The sequence below is a fragment of the Gymnoscopelus braueri genome (genome assembly GCF_963280865.1).
Source record: "Gymnoscopelus braueri genome assembly, chromosome: 17".
Lineage (NCBI taxonomy): Eukaryota > Metazoa > Chordata > Actinopteri > Myctophiformes > Myctophidae > Gymnoscopelus > Gymnoscopelus braueri.
The window spans coordinates 32,619,429-32,637,593 of NC_137617.1; the positions used below are offsets into that span (position 1 = coordinate 32,619,429).

Sequence of the window (18,165 nt, forward strand, 5' to 3'; positions counted from 1 at the left end):
CACGGACCGTGGCCCATACAAACACATATTCCAATTTGATGCGCTAAATCAATATTTTTGCATAAAATGCCATAAAAAACGTTTTTTGTTTTGGGCATTTAAGGGTTAATGACTAAAAGATGGTTGGCCTCAAAGGGTTAATATGCATTCATCCAAAAGGAAACATGACCAGTTCCACTATTAGACTTAGTAGAAAGCAGATCTGATGCATTTGATTTGATTTCTGTGCATGTTCTATTTCACAATATCACAGTTTAAAGATTAAGTTGTTCTGGGAATGAAGGGGTTAATATTTAAAAGTTTACAAATATTAAATCTAATGCACTGTACACATCCACTTACATGGATACACACTGTAGAAAGCAAATTTTAAGCAATTAGATGAAGTATTTTGCATGAAATACCATAGAAGTCTATTTTGGGTGCATTTTTTGTGTTTTGGGCATTAAGGGGTTAATAATAAAAAATGCTCAAGGGATTTCACTGGGCACCCTCTTGAATCCTTAAGAGGGGACCCCCAGCAGCAAGAATCACGTTAAGCCCCATGACTCCCGGACTAATGTAATCTCTCAAGAACAGATTCTGATAGTACAAACAGCAGAGGGCGCTGTTTTTCATTCTCATTTGGCTTTGGGTTCCCAGATTGGATTCAAATCACTGAAGAATGGCTGCCTCAAATAGTTTCATTGGAAATGTACAGCCATACATGTTTGAGCCTCCTGAACCCGAGGAACCAGATGAGATTGAGCAACCTCAAATTCAACCTCGTTCTCTAGGAGAATGGTGGGTTATATTTTTCCCTATACCATTATTACAAGTTATAAACTGTACTACTGAGTAGCATACCTAGGCTATTGATAAATAGCATAGAACAAAAACATATTTTGGAATTTGACCAGTTTTGTTTTGCCAGTATAAATCACTGATCAAGCTGGCAGCCACATCATGTTTTTAGTTTTGTTGCCTAGCAGAAAACATTGCAACAAAACGTTGTGCTCTGAGCTGTTCAGATAACTTTACGACTTCATATAATTAATATTCCAATGGTTGATTTTTTTTTTTTTTACCTGTGATCCTATAGTTTTCAATGTACAGATTATTTTAATAGCATATTGACTGACGCTAGGTTCTTGATTTACATGGGATACTAGTTTCTTTAGGCACTACACTGTCTCTCTGCTTTCTATGTACAGTATGTGATTACCTTGCTTATTATAAGTCACTCTGGATAAGAGCGTCTGCTAAATGCCTACATTGTAAATTATACATGTCACACTGTGAATTGTAATCATACAGGTGCACCTGTGGAAAATGCAGGCCAATGCCTAATGTGGAACACAATATCTGCTGCAAAGCTATTAATGTGGTATGTAAAGAAAAACATCTTCCACAATGATCATCACTGTGAAAATTCACAACTAGTAAAGTACTAAAACACCAACACTGTACATACTCCCAACAGGTTCTGAATAAATTAAGTGAAGAGCCAGAAGAGCTGGAGTGCATGACCCTCCATCCAGGAATTGAGCCCGTCTGCCTGAACCCATACTCCCTGCAGAATGCCCTCAACATTTACGAGGCAGACCATGGCCCACTGCCGCAGAAGGAGAGATTTCAGTAAGTTAGACCAATATTTCTTTATTTGGAATGTATTTGTTTATCAAATGGCACACATGCCCTTCAAAAACTGGTAAGATTTAGGACAAGAACCTCATATTATATTATATATAATCACTATTAAAAGACAAACTATGGAAGGATTCACAATGTTACAGTATCACTCAAGGATTAGCTGTATGGTCATAGACATTCAATGAAAATGCTGTCCAGTCCTGCTTTATATTGCATTGCATTGACCATTCCATATACCCCTTTGTTATTTCAAGGACCTCCATTTGTATATGCATTAGGCCACACCATTTGATTACATTTTTTATCTCTGGGACACCAATGAAGATTATAAAATCGTCAAGTGTTTATCTCTGTACAAATGTGTACTTGTCTGACCAGTATATACTGCATATGCAATTCAAAGATATTGCAGTATTTTCTTACACATTCATTAGGTGTTATTATAAGTCACTTTGGGCACAGGCATAGAAGCAGCTGTACATAGGAGTGTGCGCTCAGTCACACACCATGCTTTTGGCGATATCAAGGCAAGCTCACTCTCGCCTGCTCTCACACAGTGGTAAACATATTGGTTGCCTGCTCCAAACACCAAGAAAAACAGTCTCTATAATCAAACTATCCTTAGAAATTCAATAACTTATTTTTTTCCATGCTTATCCAGACCTGGAAATTAATCAAATGAAATTCCATACTTTTCCATGTGATTGTGTAAGCAGATAGGAAATAAATGGTTACCTTGCACATAAAGGAGTTAATAGTGTGAATGACTGTATGCCAAAATGAAGTTAGTCTACACTGACTAAACTGATTGGATACTTGTGCGATTGTGGGGGAGCACAGCAACGCAATCATTGATGCAGGGGCACAAGAGGCAGATACCATGAGGATGGTGGTCCTGCAACCAGTACAGTATAGGTGACAGAAGACATACTCAAGAACAACAGAGACTAGTAAATTAACACAAAAGTTGGTGATCAAAAGGCAGGACAACAGTCTGATTGACAACCAGGAAGAAGAGAGGTGAAACTGGCATTAGCAGATGTTCACTCTGAAGTTGGCACCATGACTCTCCAGTTCAATCACCAAACAGGGTTAATAGCACCACCCTCAGGCAGGGAGAGAAAACAGCACAAAAGGTCACATTTCATTGCATTCATTGTGTTATTTTGTCATTACAGGCGTGCTCGCTACCTGGCCTACAGATCTTTTGTGTCCTGGGTCTGGGGACGCCTGAGACCGAAGGACCGGAGAATGTTGCCTTCCTGTATTGTGCTACGGATACACGAAGAATACCCTGATGAAGATTCGGAATACACTGGAGTTAGGCCTGCCATTTAATCCATTAAGACCTGAGGCTACAAGGACCCCAAAATGATATGTATTTGGCCGCAGATCCCCCATTTGAAAATGTTTTGTGCCAGGGACCCTCAGAGGAGAATATTTATGAAAAAATGTTCGAAGATATTAAAAAATAGCAGATGTACAAGCTCGCAGCTTGGCTCTAAGTGACACGCTGTGAGCTTGTAGATCTATTTTTGACAACCACTGTTCTAAAAGTTTTCTGAGAAAACGTATGTTGCTATATATAGCTAAAGTATAAAATGACAGATGCTTTCCCAGTTTTAATGGGTTAAATAAACAATTTTCATTACAATGTTCTGGACGTTTGTTATGTACAGTTATTCTGTCATTTCATACAACTATAATATATTTCATAGAAATGTTGGACAGCTTACAATAATTTTTTTAGTGAAGACATTTTTGCACACACCCTTTTGTAATGGAGGCGCTATAGCAGTGATGGACTGAGGCAGGAAGGAAGGCTCCGGAGCACAGAAGCAGGCAGAATATCTCTGCTGTCGGGCAGAAGCCAACTATGTCCAAAATGTATATTTCAGGAAATGAAAAAAACCTTTTAACAACACAAATACTGTCTCAAAGTTGGTATGGTGACTTTATACATTGTCAGATACTTGCATGTGTCCTTATATTTATCATCGCTTTACCCAAATACAGCTCAAGCGGAGTTAGGAGGTTTTTGACCAGTGATGTGGAGATAATTATGTCCATCATTGATTAGAATGACAAAGAAAAAAACCTGAGTTGGGTGGTTTGACCGACAGTTTCCAATGGATCCTCAGGAGGTTTAGTCTGAAGCACTTTTAATACTTTTCATTGGTTCACACACACACACACACACACACACACACACACACACACACACACACACACACACACACACACACACACACACACACACACACACACACACACACACACACACACACACACACACACACACACACACGTAAATAGTGTTCAATAGCACAGATTTATTTGCACCAAAATAGAATGTGTAAAAGTGACAGCTGCACTGGTGTGAAATCTGGACAACCCTGAAAAAAAATGAAGAGAATCATGCCACTGCTTTTTCTAAACAAACATTTTGAGTAAGGGAACAAGGGTACAGATGGTGACTTACATGGTGGCAAGTGATTGGGGAAGGGATTAGACGGGCGTTGGGTCACCACCAGGCGTTGGGTCACCACCAGGCGTTGGGTCACCACCAGGCGTTGGCTCTATTGACTCTGGCTCTGGGCGGATGAACCGAGACAGATGGGCAGCAACTGCAGCAGCCTTTTCAGGATGCTCGTACTGTGAGCACAGGAATCCAGGGACAGGCAACTCTTTCATCTTGGCCACAAAAGGTGCAGGGTTGGGGAAGACCTCTTTAAGGAGGAGGTCTGTAAGCTCTGTCACATATTCTACAATACAGGAGAGAACACATAACAGCATGTACAGTAGTTTGAGTAATTCATATGGTCTCAAATGTTTCCAATGTAATTAGAACATTTATGATGCACAATTTGACTGATGACCACGGTATGCAGATTAAAACTTGAATCAGAAACTTGAGAATTACGTAACTAACCGGTAGTATAGTTGGTCTTAACCGCGGTGACAACATGATCGCCTTTCTTGGCCTTGGGAAACCGTATGCTGTACCGCGGAGCTCCTGCTGCAGTGATCGCTTGGAGACGTCCAGCATTTTCATTGAAATGCAATGCGGCCAGGTAAAGCCTGAAATGAGAAGAATGGGATGAACCCAAGATAGTTTGTAGATGGCTAGAAGATAGTATTTTTTACATATTGGCACTAGGCACTAGCATGTAAGAAGGCAGCAGATGCACAATATTTCCAAATGAAATGGCATTGTAATAATACAGTTCAAACTGTCTGTTATGTCTCTATACTGGTTCTGTATGACTGGACAATGATAGAGTCAGTTATTTCTCTATACTGGTTCTGTGTGACTGGACAATGATAGAGTCTGTTATGTCTCTATACTGGTTCTGACTGGACAATGATAGAGTCTGTTATGTCTCTATACTGGTTCTGACTGGACAATGATAGAGTCTGTTATGTCTCTATACTGGTTCTGACTGGACAATGATAGAGTCTGTTATGTCTCTATACTGGTTCTGACTGGACAATGATAGAGTCTGTTATGTCTCTATACTGGTTCTGTATGACTGGACAATGATAGAGTCTGTTATGTATCTATACTGGTTCTGACTGGACAATGATAGAGTCTGTTATGTCTCTATACTGGTTCTGACTGGACAATGATAGAGTCTGTTATGTCTCTATACTGGTTCTGACTGGACAATGATAGAGTATGTTATGTCTCTATACTGGTTCTGTATGACTGGACAATGATAGAGTCTGTTATGTCTCTATACTGGTTCTGTATGACTGGACAATGATAGAGTCTGTTATGTCTCTATACTGGTTCTGCATGACTGGACAATGATAGAGTCTGTTATGTCTCTATACTGGTTCTGTATGACTGGACAATGATAGAGTCTGTTATGTCTCTATACTGGTTCTGCATGACTGGACAATGATAGAGTCTGTTATGTCTCTATACTGGTTCTGCATGACTGGACAATGATAGAGTCTGAAGAGAAGATTGTGTGCACATCCCACGCCTGCATTTAGGCCAGGTGCTGGACATCAAGGGAAGAATCAAGGAAAAGAAGAAGGAAGTCTGCACACTGTTCTCAAGCTCCAAGAAACTCACTTTTTATTTTGCAACGTTTCGACCTTCTAGGTCTTCATCAGGCAAATATATGATATATGATATATATATATATCATATATATGATATATCATATATTTGCCTGATGAAGACCTAGAAGGTCGAAACGTTGCAAAATAAAAAGTGAGTTTCTTGGAGCTTGAGAACAGTGTGCGGACTTCCTTCTTATTTTCATTGTAATAATACATACATACAATTTATACAGCGCTTTTGTAAATACTCAGTCGCTGATATTATGAATGTTATCATTTGCATAATATTGCAACACGATATAGACAACATGATTACAATATAATTGACCTGCAAAGCATTCCTAGGTAGGAAAAGACCACATTTTTCGGTGCGAACCGCAGAATCACACTGTGGAACCCCTCCAAGTAGTGTATCCCCATAATCAAATACAGACATTATTGTCTCCGCCAGGCCGAAAGGCATGGCGAGAGAGTATGTTTTGCCCCTATCCGTCCGTCCGTCCGTCCGTCCGTGTGTGTGTCCGTCATTCTGTCTGTGGACAGCTAATCTCCGGCACCGTTGGCTTGCTCGCAGTGAAACTGTGCACACACACTTCCTGGATGCCACAGCAGAACCTCTGCCCCAAATTTTTCACATGGGCCTTTTATAGCACCACCAGGAGGCCGATTTGTGCAAAACATATTTTTTGACAGTACTCCTACAGATTTTGTCCAAAAATCCCGTAAATCGGTACACAGTATCTCTATAGTCATTAAACAAAACGGGTCTTTCAGATTTTTCATATTCCATCCTGATTGGCTAAAAATGGCTTCCAAAGTTTGCAGGAGTGCTCCGTTTTGAACAAAATGCCTCAAATCATGAACACAGCATGCAATTTCCTTGAAGTTTTGCATGCACATTCCCACTATGCTGAGGAAGAAATGCCACTTGAAAATGTTCAAATCAGCCTCATGGTGGCGCTATAACAGGCCCATTTGTGTTTTTACCTATAACTGCACCGATCTGTGTAAAACTTTGTAAGCGCACTCCCAAGGAAAAACCCTTGTCCTGCATTTTTCACATCTGCCTTTTAGAGCGCCACCAGGAGGCCAACTTATGTAAAACACATTTTTGTATATTACTCCTTCCGATTTGATCCAAATTTCACGCAAATCGGTACACATGATCTCTATAGTCATGTGATCAAGACGGATGTGTTTGATTTTTCACATTCCATCCTGATTGGCTAAGATTGACATCTAAAGTTTGCAGTAGTGGCTTGTTTTGAACAAAATGCCGCAAATCATGAATGCAGCATCCGACTGCGGTCAAACTTTGCACGCACATTCACACTATGTTGAGGAGCAAATGCCACCCTTTAACATTGGCCTGTTATAGCGCCACCAGCAGGTCTAATTTAGCAAAACAATTTTTTTTGAACAAAATGCCTCAAATCATGAATGCAGTGTCCGATTGCCGTGCAAGGCCTAAGAAGAAATGGCACCCTTTTCACATTGGCCTATTATAGCGCCACCAGGAGGCCACAATAACCTACCTGACCTGGCGGAGACCTGTGCTTTCTAGTTACTTAATATGTTAATGTTATATGTTAATCATTAGTCAAGCAAAGTTAATTAATACATGATTTAAGTGTTAATTAAGCATGAATTAAACATTAATATAAGCAGTAATTCATCATGAATTCCTTGTAATTCCTCATTAATTAACATCATTAGTTAATCATTAGTTAAGCAAAGTTACTTAATACATGAATTACAAGGAATTCATGCTTAGTTAAAGCCTATTTAATGCTTAATTCACGCTTAATTAACGATTCAATAATGTATTAAGTAATTGTAAATTAAGCGTTAACTACGGGTAACTTATGAGCAAGTGTTCCTTTTTTTTTTGTCTCATTCCTAAGACAATAATTTGATGACCGGCTCAAAAAGTCTCCATTGAAACTCCTATTAAACGATGACCCGCTCATCAAATTATTGGCTCAGGAATAGCTCAAAAACAAACAAACAAAAAAACTCCATGAATTTAAGGCTTCATGGGGTGTGTAATATAGTCAGTGGTGTAAAGTAACTAAGTACATTTAGGCATACTCAAGTACTCTACCTAAGTAAAATGTTGAGGTATTTCCAATTCCACTACATCTCAGAGGCAAATATTATACTTTTACTCCACTACAATTATTTGAAAACCTTAGTTACTAGTTACTTTGTAGATTTTGATTATCATTACAAAACATACAAAAAACATTTCAGTCGTATATACGTTTCAGCCATTTGAAAATAGACGATCTACAAGCTCACAATGCGTTGCGATGCGACGCATTGTGAGCTTGTAGATCTGCTAAATATTATGAAAATAGCAGGTCTACAAGCCCTCTTTTCTTTTCTTCTTCTTCCTCTCTTCCTCCCCTCTTCCTCCCCTCTGTCTGTCTATCTCTCTCTCACACAGTGGTTCTCTAACTTCACAAATATTTACAACTGAGAGTGCACAAATGGAACCAAATGGACCTGATTCAATCAGCAATCTATGGCAGTGGTTCTCAACCTTTTCAGGCTGTGACCCCCCAAAATAATCATATTTGAACTGGGGACCCCCATTTTGTTTAATGGGCACAAACATAATAACAAATAACATTTCATTATTATTATTATTTTCTCAGCAGTGTCAAAGAGTCCGAAAAGGGGCTAGGGAGAAGCACTAGGCTTGTCGGGCCCTGCCCTGTAGTCTTACAACTCTCTTTTCTTCATAATTTTTTTAATCACAAAGCAAGCAATATATATATATATATATATATATATATATATATATATATATACATACATACATACATACATACATACATACATGGTGGTATATACATCCCAATATAATACAATAGTATGTTGTATATTATAATATAATTCAATATTACAATAGCAATAGTATAGTAACAATATAATAGTATATAGTATAATTGCAAAAATATAACACAACATATCCTAACACATCATTTAATATAATATGTTATGATATAATATGATATAACAATACAGCAATTACAATACTATAACCATTTCTACTGTCTAATATAATTATATAATGTAATTATATAGCACTACAATCAAGCTCTTCTTCCCTTCTGTACCTATCGAAAATAGATCTCTTTAGTCTAATTAAGCTCCGTTGTGGTCCCGACCTACAGGTTGAGAACCACTGATCTAGCGGTGACGTCAGATTCTGCGAATTCCAATTGCTGCCAGATTTTATGAGAGAAATAAGCAACCAGGTCTATGAAAACAAGACCAAAACAAAGTAAGATATTTACTACTAGCCTACTACTATCTCTAACTAACTAAAGTTGACTAGTCCACACCACATAGCAATTCAAGCCCATTTGGAAAATAGCCGATCTACAAGCTCAGAGGTTGTGAGCTTGTAGATCGGCTATTTTCACACAGCAGTGTGCAGTGTGCAGCACCCCACGCACGCACGCACACACACACACACACACACACACACACACACACACGAACATACCTTCGCATTCTGCATGGATCTCTGGCACGGATCACTCGGAGGATCGTCAATTTCACCATCTGTCGAGGGACGACGACGGGGGAGGGGGTCCACGGGAGGGTTAGTTTCAAACGGCAAGGGTTGATGAGCGGTTGTGGACTCGGGTCGCTTGTAGATAGGCTCGGCTGTTTGTTTTGTGTCGCCCATCTCCTCTGACACAAGAGGGATGAGACTACAGTTTACAGACTTACAGTCTTGTTTTCGCTCGGCTCGGATCAGCGGGCCGTTTATGATGGGCTTTCGCACCTCCAACATTATAGTTTTCTGCTCCTGCGCTTGAGGAAAAGTTAATCGCCTGCGCGCGTGTGCACATACGAGCACGAGCGTGAGAATGTCACGCGAACACGCCTGCCTCCGCCTCTCACTTCTCACAGGCAGATCTCTCTCCCAGAGCCAGAATGTGTCTGATACGGTTTGTAGACATGTGAAGTTGCGGACCCCCTGACATTATCGCGGCTTTAGTCTTTTGTAATAACGTGTTTGGTGTGATCACGTGACCGGATCATGTGTGTAACAGAGGTTTCTGCTACTACTTCTAAAGGACTGTATTTCTTAATAGGCTGGCTACGTTCTATTGACCACCGCAAGTGCTTGACGGGGAGGCCCGGATATAGATCCTTAATCACACACCTTGATATGGTGAAAAGGCCTGGTATTTATATAGGTATTATTACTATTATTGCTATTGTTACTTATGACTGCCGACGCTGTCCTGTCTGGGAGTCGCGATATTTATGAGTACGATATGATGCCATACGTCGTGAGGCGACATCACGCTACCGCCATGTGTCCATATACGGCGTAGTGCCGGACATCGCCGTCCTTTGTAACAATGTGACTTTTCATCTTCTCTGTGATCTAGATGAATAATATTAACCCACGAGCAGCTGGAGGGTCCAATTTAACGTAAACCACTGAAAAGACCTATCACGTAGATTTACGGGATTGGCGGTGAACGGTTGGATTTTAATTCACGTAGATCTACGGGATTGGTAGGGAATGTGTTAAGTACAGAACTTGAGTACATGTACTTAGTTACTTTCCACCACTGTTAGCATTAGATTATACTCACCTTCTGCAAAGATGACGAAAGAGAACACACTTTTGTTCCATAGGCCCACATTGTCTTGGTTTCAAAGAGCATGGTAAATATGAACTTTTGCCCCAAAGTCTTTATATTCCATTATAATGACCGTGTTGTTTTTACTCATGGGAGAACGCAGGCTTGACGAACTTCGTCAAGGGGCCTCCATGGAAATCTGTTTCCTTTCAAAACGATGCGTTTCTTTTTAATCTATACTTGTAATGTTATAATTCAACACACGTTTTATTTTGAAATCATACTACTGGAAATATAAGTAGCCAGGCCCAGGTAGCCTAGTTGACACTACTTCACGCTATTGAGATGAAATCAGCTGTTTATGGAACGGGCACTGAATCCTAGATTTTTTTAGGGGGGAGGCCAAGGGGCCCCCCCTGCCTCGTGGTCTGCGTAGTGCAAATATCCGTGCCTGATTGAGGTTTTAAGTGGTTAAATGTCTGAAAATACACATGAACATGAAGCCAACCTATTAATAGAAAAATAATGTGTAAACAACCAAAAAACTACATTAATTTACACAACAGTGATGATAGTGCTGTCAAACAAGTTGATCTGAAGCTGATCTATGAAATCTAATTTTATGCAATATGTAGTGGGGGTCCCTGTTTCATCTCTCTCTCTCAGCTAAGGGGTCCTTGGCCTGTTTAAGACCCCTGCATTAGAATGTACTTAAGTCTCAGGTTTCTTGTGGTGTATGCTCCTTATAATTACATTCTCTTATAAAGATAGAAGGATTGCACTCAGCAAAACAAGGTGACTTTCTAATTGTGTTTATTTGAAACCATGTGACAAAGCAGGTAGACTTTACACAGGATACTATATGGCTGCTCAAAGCATTACATAAGAGTAAATAAGCAGACCACTGTACAACCCATCTCACCATCCATCACACAACACATCAATACAATCATATGTTATTAATACATAACATTTGATCAAATATATGGCTTTGAAGTACAATAAATGAATCAAATCACAGATCATTGCATAGCATTTGATCAAATGTATGGCTTTGATGAGTACAATAAATGAATAAAATCACAAGCCATTAAATACCATTTTATCAAATATATGCCTTTGTTAAGTACAATGAGCAACAAAGGCGTTAAGATAATCTTACAAAATGTCTGTCTGTCTGTCTGTCTGTCTGTACCCATCCATTTTTCTCCTCATAGGTTGACACATTTGTTCTGACCTGGCCACTGGCATATGAAGAGAGTCATTTAAAATTTCCCCAAATTTAACCACTTGAACCCCAGCATCCACATTCTGGGGGGAACATTAGCCAAAAATAGTCAATCTACAAGCTCACAACGTGTCTTGAGCTTGTAAATAAAAATCAAGAATAAAAAAATAATATTAATCAGACTCTGTTCTGATCGTATTTGCGCTTGAGTATAAAATGTGTGCATATCCAAGCATCATGAATAAGGCCTATTATCTCTCCTGACACAGAGACACTGAGGAATCACGAGCATTAAACGCTGGGTAGAGGGGTTGAGTGAATGTGTTCTGGAAGGTGTACAGGTGTGTCAGTGTGTCAGAGGACACTCTGTAGAAGGACAGAGCCCCAGCAGGCCAGTCCAAATACACTGCTACTCTGTGGGAGCCAGAGGGGCAGACAGGGATGTCAGTGTGTCTACTATTGTGTCTGACAGTGTATTTGTTATCATCATGGTAACATGCCAGAGTCCAGGACTTGTCATCATTTCCAAAATCACTTCCTTTCCTGTTGTATTCTCTGTAAATCACTGCTATGTCAACTGTTCCACTCCACTCTACCTCCCAGTAACAGCATCCAGTCAGACCCTCTGTACACATAACATTTAGCTGGTCATAAAACCTGTCAGGATGATCAGGATACGACTGAGCCTGGCTCACCCATGTCACCTTTCTGTTGTTCTCAGACAAACAGAGGTTTCTGTTTGCTGTGTTGGTGTCCAGTGTGAGAGGATGGAAATCTGTTGAGAACATAAGTCAGTAAACATTATAAACATCATTCGCTCGCACGCACACACGCAAGGGATCCATCATCCAATCATCAACAATATCACCATCGTCATCATCATCAACCTTTATTTGACCAAACAAATTCATGCAATTTGTGAGCTTGTAGATCAGCTATATTTGCTATTTTTGAAATGCAGCCGATCTAAAAGCTCACAATGCATCATGATGCAACACTTTGTGAGCTTGTACTGTAGGTCGTTTATTTTTGAAGTACTAGATGTTCAGGCCGCTACGCAACCTTCACATCCAGTCCTACATTGAGCTGACCAGCACAATGGTCACCCAGTTATGGGCATTTTTCCTTTCTTTTATTCAAATTTAGAGTAGCCAATTATTTTTTTTAATAATTTAGTCGTTATGCCAATTAATTCCTCCCCACACACATTTCTGTGTTGTCATTGTGTCGTATCCTACTGACTCACCTGTCAGTGAGGAGCCCCCACCAGGAGGACGTAGAGCCTTCATCCTACTCCTCCCGCCCAACACTCCCCGCTGACAGGTGCCGTCCCAGCCCGTAGGAATATGTGCAATGACCGATATCACCCTCCCCGCCCGGCTTCCCTCAATCAATCAAAGATCATTCATAATAATACCAGAATTCAATAATTCATAATAATACATTGAGTAATTTCATAAGTTGGAAAATATAAGATATAATTCAAGCAGAATAAACAAACTCAGTCGATAGGCCTATTCCATAATTAAACCTAAAAGGAAATAGGCATAACTTTAGAATAGGATTGCATCCAATGTTATCCAATGATTTTGGAATCTCGGATCGGAATGATTTAAATAATATATACAAACATTGTCCATTTAAGCAAAGCAATTTTATTTGTATAGCACATCTGTTTTAGCCTGGTAAACCCTCCCTCCGGAAATCTCATTTCCATTTGATTTCAGGAGTGAGTCTGGCCTGATCGCCCATTCTGCAATATTGGCTGTGTACACCAAATGGACGAGCCTATCAGCGTCGTCGCACATCGTTCTGTAATTGACAGCGACAGATGGCCAATCAGGTGACGAGTTCGAGTGAGCCCGAATGGCACCGAGTGCAGCCTGAATGCAGCCGACAAAACACGAACAGCAGCCATCTTTTCTGTGTGCTATTTTCTCCGCTGTTTTTTTACTTCAAAAAGCTCTCAAACTTCTATTTTGAGGCACGGAATTTACTTATAAGATATCGTTTGGATAGAATTTTGTTGTTTAATCATGACAGAGCCTATTTAAAAATAAAAATTCAGAGAACCGGCAGGGGCGGGCAGTGACACGCATGTATCCGAATAAGGCAACCTATTTTGGGCATGGCCGTCTCAAAAGTCCCGCTGCGTCACATTAGTCCGGTGAACTGCTGATTGGCTGAAGGGGAAAAACGATCATTGGCTGAAGGGGTTGTCAGTCAACGGTATTACTCCCGCACAACTCCAGCCCACAGCCAATATTGCAGAATTGGCAATCAGGCCAGACTCACTCCTGAAATCAAATGGAAATGAGATTTCCGGAGGGAGGGTTTACCAGGCTACATCTGTTGCGTCTGAGTTATTTTTTTGAGCGGAGCTCTTGCCAGTGGTGAAGTGCTATCGCCAAATCGGTTAGTCAGTCAGACCACTTGAATGAATGTATTTTAGTTATCACAGTTATCTCACAACCTCCCACTTGAATCAGTCCCTGTGGCAAGTAGATGATCGCTAGACTCTTAATCCATGCGCTCCATGTATCGTGGGATCCAATTCCACTGCTGACATGGATTTTGCAGTGAATTTATTTTCTCAAATAAAACGGTACTTTTACTGAGGTTAAGGTTAGGAATAAGGTTAGGGTTAATAGGCATAATTTTACAGAGGTAAATGTCATTGTTATTTTTTAGGGAAGGGTTAATCCTTTTTTTTAGCAGATCTTCAAGCTCACAATGCCACACGATGTGACGCATTGTGAGCTTGTAGATCTGCTATTTTCAAAAGATGCGATGAGTTTTATTGATATAACAAGTTTGTTCATATAGAGTCCTATCCAGTGGTGTAAAGTAACTAAGTACATTTACTCAAGTAACGTACTTAAGTAAAATGTTGAGGTATTTTTTACTTTACTGGAGTATTTCCAATTCTCTGTTATTTCTACTCCACTACATCTAAGAGGCAAATATTGTACTTTTACTACTCTACAATTATTTGAAAACTTTAGTTACTTTGCAGATATAAATTATTAAATTATAAAACATACATTAAACACTTTAGCCTCTATAGCCGATCTATAGCCGATCTACAAGCTCACAACACGTCGCATCGCGACGCGTTGTGAGCTTTTAGATCGGCTATTTTCAAACATTTTAGTTACTTTACTTTGTGTACTTTGAGCTATTAGATCGGCTATTGTCAAACATTTTAGTTATTTTACTTTGTGTACTTCTTCCACCATGTTCCATGAAACTAACCTGACTCAGCCAGATGGGGGCGGTAGGCTGTGAAACAAAATGTGTGTCGCAAGCTTCTTCCATTTGGCGGAGTCAGATTACCATGAAACACAGTTGTGTTTAAAGAAACAATTGTTTTTGAATTCATCCTAAGGACTTAGCTCTACTGAAGAGTTTTCAGGAGAGCATCCAGGGAGGGAGGGACCAACAGAGTATAAAACAGTGTAGAAAATGTCAATGTGGGATACTGACACACACAGACAGACAGACAGACAGACAGACAGACAGACAGACAGACAGATACTCACATCTTTTAAAGAGTTGAGGATTTGTCCAGAGTTCTCCTTCATGTTTCACACTGTAGGAAGTAGAACAACAATGCATCAATGTCTGACTGTCTAACGCAACGTCTCCACTACCTGACACTACAGTGTTTCTGCTACCATTTTCTTCACCAGGCAGCCCGTCTGGACAAACTCACTGCCGCCTGGCTTGGAGGAGAGGAGTTAGAAACATTTCTTGTTTTTATATTTACTGTATGTAGAGTAATGTTATTTCTTCCCATGGTACTGGCCAGCTAGCCTGGTAAACCCTCCCTCCGGAAAATCTCATTTCCATTTGATTTCAGGAGTGAGTCTGGCATGATCGCCCATTCTGCAATTTTGGCTGTGAGCTGGAGTTGGGCGGGAGTAATACCGTTGACTGACAACCCCTTCAGCCAATCAGCAGTATCCCACTTCAGCCAGTGCATTTTTACCACTTCCAGACTAATGTGACGCAACGGGACTTTTGAGACGGCCATGCCCAAAATAGGTTGCCTTATTCGGATACATGCGTGTCACTGCCCGCCCCTGCCGGTTCTCTAAATTTGTATTTTTAAATAGGCTCTGTCATGATTAATTGACCACATATTTGAAGTTAAACAACTAAATTCTATCCAAATGATATCTTATAAGTAAATTCCGTGCCTCAAAATAGAGGTTTGAGAGCTTTTTGAAGTTCTAAAACAGCGGAGAAAATAGCGCACAGAAAAGATGGCTGCAGTTCGTGTTTTGTCGGCTGCATTCAGGCTGCACTCGGTGCCATTCGGGCTCACTCGAACTCGCCACCTGATTGGCCAACTTTCGCTGTCAATCACAGAACGATGAGCGACGACGCTGATAGGCTCTGTTTTTTGGTAATGCGCTAGAAACGCCCATACAAGCCTTCAGGCCAGACTCCTTCCTGAAATCAAATGGAAATGAGATTTTCCGGAGGGAGGGTTTACCAGGCTACTGGCCAGCAGGCCGTGGTCATACAATGTTAAATTGAGGACACTCAAATGGAACTGCAGCAGTATGTGCTGGATGAGCAACTGTCATGAAATGAGTGGGAGGGGATTTCCTGTCTTCTCCAGTTAGATCTGCTATTTGAGCTTGTAGATCTGCTATTTGCACTTGTAGATCTGCCATTCTCACTGAATGGTTGTCAATTTTCTCAGAATGTTCACATATCATGACATGCCTAGAAGAGGGATACTAGGGTACTGACTCCTCTAAATAGTTTAAATTGATGCCAAACTACAGCTTACATGTATTATGCTAGACAATTCTTTATATACAAATGTACGGTTCAATTAAAAGTGGCCAGTGCCATAAATCTACCATTATTAATTTGTAAATATTAACTAAATATATCAATTGAAATCATGAATTACTTTCCTAACCATATATTTTAAGCTGAGAATGATTAAGTTTAAACTATATGCGCTTATTTGGCACAGATTAGTGCACATTCATTAACTCTTAACATGATTATAGTAAATATGTATGAGTAAATAAGCTGGATTTAGCACAAAACTCTGACTTTTCAGGAAATGGAAAGAATAACCTGTGTTCCAATGGATCCCATGTAGTTATTATTTTAAGTTTGGAAATAGGTGATGGAACGCGTTGTGAGCTTGCCTTGTACATCAGGCATTTTTGGCATTTTTGCTGCTTTTACATGGGACAGTCATACAGTGAAGTATATATTAGTATATAAGTGATTAGACAAATGAGCAATAGCATTCATTTGTGAAAGAAAACAGAAATAAATGAAATATATAATTCACATATAAGATGTACTTCCAAAACTGTTGCTTCTCTAATTTGATTTGAAACAAAATAATAAACAGTTAACATCTATTTTTATTTTATCTACACACACATAATTGGTTGATTTCCAAAACATTTGTTGCCAGTGTTGAATATACAGTAACTTATATGATGTGTCTCTCTGTCATTGACATGTCTGTCTGCTGCCATCATTATTGACAGGAGGTGAGAGTTCTGTGACTTTAGTGTCATCCACTATCTGACTTATTACTTCATTCAGCACAAGAGATGTATTGTTGTAGGTTGGATTTAAATGTAAATCTATCTATAAATGCGAGGAGTGTGTGTGTGTGCGTGCGTGCGTGCGTGCGTGCGTGCGTGCGTGCGTGCGTGCGTGCGTGCGTGCGTGCGTGCGTGCGTGCGTGCGTGCGTGCGTGCGTGCGTTCGTTTGGAGGAGGCGTTGTTTCCTTTACCCATGATTGTTGTCTGCTGTGTTTGACAAGTATGCCAATAATACAATAATATATTATTGTATTATTGTATGTAACTATGTTCTGCCTTACATGCACTTTGTAACTTCCCATTATCTGACTGCACTGGCAGTGTGTACAAGGCATTCTTGTACTTCTGTTTATGTGAATATAAATAAATAAATATATTTATGTCTGTGTGTGTGTGTGTGTGTGTGTGTGTGTGTGTGTGTGTGTGTGTGTGTGTGTGTGTGTGTGTGTGTGTGCGTGCGCGCGTGCGTGCGTGCGTGTTCCCCTGCCCCCCCCCCCCCGCTTGCCTACCAGTCATTGGAACATGAAACAAGGGAATCGTTGCACTAACCAACATGAACACAGTCCAAGTCTACTCACTTGAGAGTTTCCAATTCAGAGAAGTTATTTCGTGCAGAATCCGGCAGGACATTGGAGGTCAAGTCTAATTCTCTCAAATGAAAAGGATTAGAGCGGATAGCTGAGGCCAGCACTTCACAGCTTCTCTCTGACAATGAGCAGTTCATCAGTCTAAATGACAAATAAATCACCAGAAGTTTGAATTTCTGCTATAAATAAAACCTGCTTACAGCCACATATTAAAGGACCTGGTCTGGATTGACTGTCTGGGTTTTAAAGTAGAAAACCAAGAGCTGGAAAGAGCAGGCAGACAGGAGTAACAACCTAAATGATCTTTACTTAATCTTCCAACATGCAGGTAACAGACAGCAACAGGTTGACAACAGATGATCAAGCAAACAGAGAGGACAGAGTTTATATACATTATTGTATACAGAAGACCTAACAGAACAAAGGACAATTGATGG

The 18,165-nt window shown here is 40.1% G+C and overlaps 1 protein-coding gene across 1 annotated transcript in view; it reads right to left on the reverse strand.

The window, feature by feature from the left end:
* Positions 1–3,949: 3,949 nt before the first annotated feature.
* Positions 3,950–18,165, reverse strand: part of LOC308105088 (uncharacterized protein) — a gene marked incomplete at its 5' end in the record, with an annotated part of 33,853 nt that continues 19,637 nt past the window's right edge. Inside the window, 6 exons of the mRNA XM_080455720.1 lie at positions 3,950–4,028; positions 4,115–4,397; positions 4,565–4,713; positions 12,208–12,325; positions 15,093–15,142; positions 17,720–17,869. Coding sequence (XP_080311846.1) covers positions 4,141–4,397; positions 4,565–4,713; positions 12,208–12,325; positions 15,093–15,142; positions 17,720–17,869 — 724 coding nt within the window. The 3' untranslated portion in view covers positions 3,950–4,028; positions 4,115–4,140. The remainder of the gene's footprint in view (positions 4,029–4,114; positions 4,398–4,564; positions 4,714–12,207; positions 12,326–15,092; positions 15,143–17,719; positions 17,870–18,165) is intronic.